Source organism: Monopterus albus, unplaced genomic scaffold, assembly GCF_001952655.1.
Source record: "Monopterus albus unplaced genomic scaffold, M_albus_1.0 scaffold304.1, whole genome shotgun sequence".
NCBI classification, from domain to species: Eukaryota; Metazoa; Chordata; class Actinopteri; order Synbranchiformes; family Synbranchidae; genus Monopterus; species Monopterus albus.
This window is the reverse complement of record NW_018128184.1, coordinates 443,917-450,333: the sequence shown is the minus strand read 5'-3', so window position 1 is coordinate 450,333 and position 6,417 is coordinate 443,917. Positions and strand designations below refer to the sequence as shown.

The 6,417-nt window shown below is 42.2% G+C and overlaps 1 protein-coding gene across 1 annotated transcript in view; it reads right to left on the bottom strand.

Moving 5' to 3' along the window:
- Positions 1-1,940: 1,940 nt before the first annotated feature.
- Positions 1,941-6,417, bottom strand: part of LOC109973741 (pannexin-1-like) — an 8,587-nt gene continuing 4,110 nt past the window's right edge. The window contains exons 4-8 of the mRNA XM_020623534.1: positions 5,749-5,936; positions 5,292-5,570; positions 4,332-4,554; positions 3,622-3,886; positions 1,941-2,495 (exon numbers count right to left, since the gene is read on the bottom strand). Of these exons, the coding sequence (XP_020479190.1) occupies positions 2,413-2,495; positions 3,622-3,886; positions 4,332-4,554; positions 5,292-5,570; positions 5,749-5,936 (1,038 nt within the window). The 3' untranslated portion in view covers positions 1,941-2,412. The remainder of the gene's footprint in view (positions 2,496-3,621; positions 3,887-4,331; positions 4,555-5,291; positions 5,571-5,748; positions 5,937-6,417) is intronic.

The following is a 6,417-nucleotide window of genomic DNA, read 5'->3' as shown; positions in this document are numbered from 1 at the left end:
CCCCCCATCATGCACTCTTTCTAATGGGAACCACTGAGAGCGTCATCACTGGCTGCATCACTGTGTGGTACGGAGCCTGTACTGCCTCCTGCAGAAGGACCCTGCAACACATAGTGAAAACAGCCAGCAAGATCAGCGGCGCCCCTCTGCCTTCCCTTATGGACATCTTCAACACCCGCCTCACCTGCAGAACCATCAGCATTTCTGATGACACCTCCCACCCTGCACACTCCCACTTAAAGACTCCTGCCTTCAGGGAGAAGGTATCAGAGTCTTCAGGCCAGACTTACAAACTGCTTCATCCAGCAGGCTGTGAGGATGCTGAACGCTGTCCATTACTCCCTTATATAGTGAAATGACAATAAAAATCTTTGATCTTTGATGAGCAACAGCAATTTCACACATCAAAATATCACTTCAGACAATGAGAGGTTTCCTCTAATTACCAAGAAGACCAACAGCATCAGTTTCTTTTTAAGAGTTTATATTAATAAAGTGCCCCACTGCACAGAAACAGGAGCCCACATAACATTTATTTATCAGATGAAAAAAACAGCAGAAAGGTTTATAAAACAGACACTGGTCTACAGAGACTCAGTTTTACGTTAAAATGTTCCACGTGGTGTAATAGGCGGCAGTGGATGAGGTCTGAAGTAAAGTCTGACATCAGCAGTGACATGGTTTTATCCCTGAGACTCCCAAGCAAACATGGCACGTTCCAGTCTGAGACATTCGAACTTCTGAAAACTTTATCAACTCTGACACAAAAATCCTAGAACCTAAAGCCCTAAACCCCTCAATACCTGTGATTTTCTGTTTCCTTAAAAATTGCCACCATGTTTAAAGGCTATTTTGGCTGATTTTTTTATTTATTTAAATAGTTTTGGGTTTACCTTTATATGCTACATGAAAATATGTTTAACATGCCAATGTTTACAATACCTTCTTCAGCACAACCTCATTTTTTCTGTCCAGATAATTATTTGTACACTTTGACAACATCAACACACGTGATCACTGACTCCTGAGGGCTACACATTAGGTGATGAACACTTTGTACCATTTCTGTCACATTACATTTAATCTTCCAGTGTTTGTACCACAGCTGGCTGTAGCTTCACATGTGAAACAATGATTGAATGAACAGTTATACACATGTGCAGATGATGTGGTTATTAATGGGAATGCCAAAGAATTCATGAATTTGTTGTTTTTATAATAAGGGCAACCCAATCGATGAGTCCAGAAACTAGCTCCTCTAAAACAGACCAGGAAGCTAAACACCTGCATTGTGACAGCCTCGTGTTTTAGCTGCCTTTTCTCACTGTGTAGACCAAATAACTGCAGAATAATGAAGAACAAATTGAGTGGTATTCCCCTTTGCAACCACAACATTGTCTTAAAATGAGCAAATAAACACATTTGTCCTCTTATGAAAATTTAAAGTTGAGACAAATGGAAAAACTTTGACAACTTAATTTCAGACAGTGGTTTTCTAGCTCCACAGAGGCAGCAAGCAGACATTCACTGTGCTGCTTGTATTTTAAATAGTCACAGAAAATACAGTACATAAGACGTGCGATGAACATGTAAAGCAACAGGGAATATGAAAAGAAAAAGACAAAGTCACTCTATCCAAATTAAATACCTGGACTGAGAGTCAAACAATTCCAGTGGAAAAAAACAACTGATGAGCAGAACAGCTGCATCTCCGTAGTACCATAGTGATTTCACCCTCAGAAATACATCAAGAATAATTTACTACAAGTCCCCCACCAGACATAAGTGTTTATTAAACTATCTGTCAAGGACTATAACTCCTCATGGACAAAGATCATAGATGAATGAGCCATACTGCGATAAAACATAAGTATAGGTGTTTTATCGCAGTATGGCTCATTCATCTACACATTTATCGCAGTATGGCTCATTCAACTTATAACATAAGTATAGGTGTTTTATCGCAGTATGGCTCATTCATCTACACACTTATAACATAAGTATAGGCATTATAAGTGTTGACAAAGTCTGTACATACTGTTGCGGCGTCATCGCTGCATGCAGCTACAGTACAGTGTGACATGAATGATTGATTAGATTTATAATGTTTATAAATACTAACCAGGGATGACAGATGCTTCCTGACATCTGTACCAACCGGACTTTAACTGACATGTCCGCTGTTCAGTCGCATCACCCGACTGACACTTCTTCTGCTGTTTATTTGAGTTTGTGAAGTCCACACTGATAAATGTCCAGAAGATGAGGTAAAACTTCGATGGTTCCCATCATGCCGCTGCACCCTCTCGTCTTACTGTGTCCCTCCTTCAGGACAGGAATTTACAGAGTTGCAGATGCACCATGGGACAATAAACACTTGATCCAGGTTTCCAGCGCCATGCCAGCAGCCAATCACATCGCTCCCTGCCGGAAAGGCCCCCCCTCGCTGATTTTGCTGCCCGTTACGTCGCTTCCTGGTAGCAAGGGAGTGAGCTCTGAAAAGAAAAACATTATTTAGCATGATAGTGATTTATTATTTGGGGTTGTGGTCTACAAGCTTAATAAGTCAATTCAAATTTATTTAAGTGGCCTGACACCTCACGTTTGTCTGGCGTACAATTTGTTTAGCATTAGCCTCTGTCCTGAAGCCAGGTGATGGTCACATTTTTACAAGTTGCTTCTCCAAAGGATACGAGTGATGTCGATCTGCTCAACTGACTCGTAGGAAAGTCATTAAGTGTACTGTGTATCCCAGAAAGTTGAACAGACATCATGCTACCTAATAATGTAAGACTTCCAGAAACAAAAAGAAGACAAAAAAACTATTTCTAAGTTATTGTCAAAATGATCTCTGACCTGCACTGGAGCAGAAACTTCAACTGAAAGTAAAAGTGAATTCTTTTGCAGGATGTGCCAACAACACTTGTTTGTAAGATGGGAAACGGGTTTTGCTGGGTAGAGTTACATGTCACCACTGTCGCTTTGCTGGCACACACCCTCTCCTCCAGCTGTCATTTCTCATCCAGGATAAAATGACACCGAGTCTTAGATTAATGCCTCGTCTCTACTCACAGCAGTTTTAACGATCATAAACTAAAGATGCTTAAAACCACTAAAACATGATTTAGACCACCACTCTTCACTGAGACTGATAAAAAGATAACGTATTACTGAACTAGACTACTGCTAATTAATAAAACATTGAAGTAAAGGAAATTAGATTTCTTACTAATCAAACCAGTTCACTTACTGTGCTATCAGTTTTAACGATCATAAACTAAAGATGCTTAAAACCACTAAAACATGATTTAGACCACCACTCTTCACTGAGACTGATAAAAAGATAACTTATTAGTGAACTAGACTACTGCTAATTGATAAAACATTGAAATAAAGGAAATTAGATTTCTTACTAATCCAATCAGTTCACTTACTGTGCTAAAACTGTGTTAGATAAGAGTCTGAAACCAAACTGTCTTTTTGTTGCTCCAGTTCAAAAGGATAACACAATATAACAAAGACAGAACTGTGCTCAACAAAAATTATGAATTTCTAAATGTGAAATGTGGTTTTTAATCCTATCAATGAAAACTAACACAACTTGGTCGTCTCCTGTCTCACCTCTCAGCTCAGTTTCCACATTGTTGTCTGTGTCCGAGGTCGTATGGTTGCAGCCGTTCTCGGCCGTTCTAGCGTTGCCAGCTGCAGGACCGCCGGCACAGTCGCCTCCAGCAGTTTTTATTTCATCCTGCTTCTCCTGTTTTCCTGTAGCACCAGTAGGTTTCCCATCAACAGTGTCCGTCTTCACCAGATAGAGAGTCTGCAGCAGATCCATGGCGTCAAATTCCCTGGAGTATACACTTTGTTTCTTCAGCAACTCCAACACCTGCGGGTAGGAAACATACAGCTGAAGTGGGCAAGGAACAAAAGACATATACTCATACTGTGGTTTGTCTGATCTTAACAAAGAGATACAGCAGGAAGCTCGGCTGTAACATCCAATTTTGATCAATTTGGGCTGAAAAACTTGCACCAAAGATGAAAATAATGAAACTGAGCTGATCCCTGGCCCCAGTGTAACAGACACACAGCAGTGTATTTGCTAGCGAGAAGTAAACTGAGATTCTGTACCATCATGTTTTGTCATCACTGACAGCGGTAGAGAAGCAGGTGGGCCTTTTTGTTCCAGTTTGGGAATTTCTGACAGCACTTGGAGCATAAATAATTTATAATTTATGTGAGTGTCCATAAAGCTCAGACACTCCCATAAATTGGCAAACAGTAAACACAGCACAATGTAGCCAAAGAACGGAACGGCACACTTAACACACCTTGATGTACTTGTAGGACTTTAGTTCACTAATGTTCTCCTCAAGGAAGAGCAGATACAGATTGAGGTCGTCCCACTGGCCACTGGGGGTGGGCAGGATGCTCATGGTGGGCAGTGACTGGTAGCCTTCCAGGAACCGGGCATATCCAGTGAAGAAGAGGGGACGGATACTGGCGTAGATCACCACGGGGATCAGTGCAATGAACACGATCAAGTTGACAAGGCTGGAAACAGAGCAAACACACAGGCTGCTGTTTTCTATGGTCATGAAACAGACCTTTACAGTAGAACACAGAATGATGTTAAATCAAAGAATGATTGAAAACCAGTACAGATAATAAGGCCTCATTAATTAAGTCCATGAATGTACTGACATTTGTGTCTGTACTTTCCAGGTGTATACAAAAAAAATAATCAAAAATAATTGACGACTCAATCACATGACCTGGACACAGATAAGTGGCACAAAATTAATGACGTGATCAACTAATTAAAAATAATTAACTGCTAAAATCATTTGTCCAATATCAGTGAACTTCAGAGCTAGTGCAGCAGCAGGAGTCAGTGTTTGCTACGGGTCAGTAAAGCCAACAAGTCTATGGCAGGCAAAAGAATATTTAAGACGTCTGTAAATGTAATGTAAGATGGTTTATGCCTTTTAGAGTCAAATGAATTCAGAAGACCTGCCGACTAACCACTCCAGCACGTCACCATCACAAAAGAACAGCTTCAGACCAATGATTTCTGACACAGTCTAAACAAATACTTGAGCTTCACAGAGGCACATTTTATCACAGAGCTAATGTATTTGAGTTCCTAATATTTTACAGGTGTTCATGTTATTGTGTCCACCCTGCTGACAGATACACATTAATGGAAACCGCCCTGGTATCTTTAAGCAGACCCTCCCAACTTATATCTGATTTGTTTCATTAAATGCTTCAGTGCACTGGACAAATACCTCAGCAAATAGAAGATTCCCACAGCGATGAGCTTACACTGCACCTTCTCAGGGATACTGTGGTCAGAGGCGAGCAGGCCGACACGCAGCCCGCAGACAAACTCGTCTTTGGTGGAAGCCAGGAAGAAGTAGTAACCCAGGTAGACGCAGGCACACACCAGAATGACAAGAGTCAGGCCGTGACTCAGCAAGTAGTAAGACAGCAGCACCCGTGAGCTGCGCTTGGTCACCAGGAACTTCTCCACCAGCGGGTAATTAAAGCAGCCCTCAGTAGGGTCGCTGGCCAGACGCAATAAAGGAGCAGACAGAGAAAGATCAGGAGGCGTTATGCAGCAAGGAAATGTTTCACACACCACTTTAACTCCAACTGGTTTTCTTCTATGATGTTAAACCTGAATCCAAACTTAGCCTAACCCCAGCTACTTTCCCCTGCAGACACTCAGGTGTCCGACTCTACCTGTCTGGGGTGCCAGGCTCTGAGGTGGCCATGTGTTTGGCCAGAGTAACAGCACGGTTGTAACACCGGTCCAGCTCCTCCAAGATAAACCCAAGGTCCGACTGCAACAGTGGTGCCACCCAAAACTTCCAGAACAACGCCGGGCCATACATCAGCACAGCCAGCAGCAGCAGGATGTATGGAAAGAACTGGGGAGGAGCGACATGACAGAGGTCAGCAAAATGGTCAGCTGACAAATCTTATTATTGGTAATAACATTCATACTCACTTAATGACTGATATTCACTGAGACAGCAGATTATCAGGTTCCCCCGTCTCAAACCAGGTCAGTCTGATCCAACAGTCCTGCAATAAATCCTGCGTTTTGCAAAGATTTGTTTCTGTTTAGCTTGGCCTCACTGTGATAAATGGGGTGGACAAAGCAACAGCAACATCTCTCATGAAGGAGGATTTATTGCAGGACTGTTGTGTTACACTGGAACTAGTGTTGCACAATATACCGGTACTAGTATGGTACCGCGGTACTGAGGCATTTAAAATGGTACTATACTGCATTTGGATGGAACCGGTACTTGCAGCGCCGCCGGCGACAGAGGAAAACAGAGCAGGAAACAGCTTCCTCGTCCTCTGCTCACTGAGCAGCGTGGACTGGAGCAACAAACGGAGCAG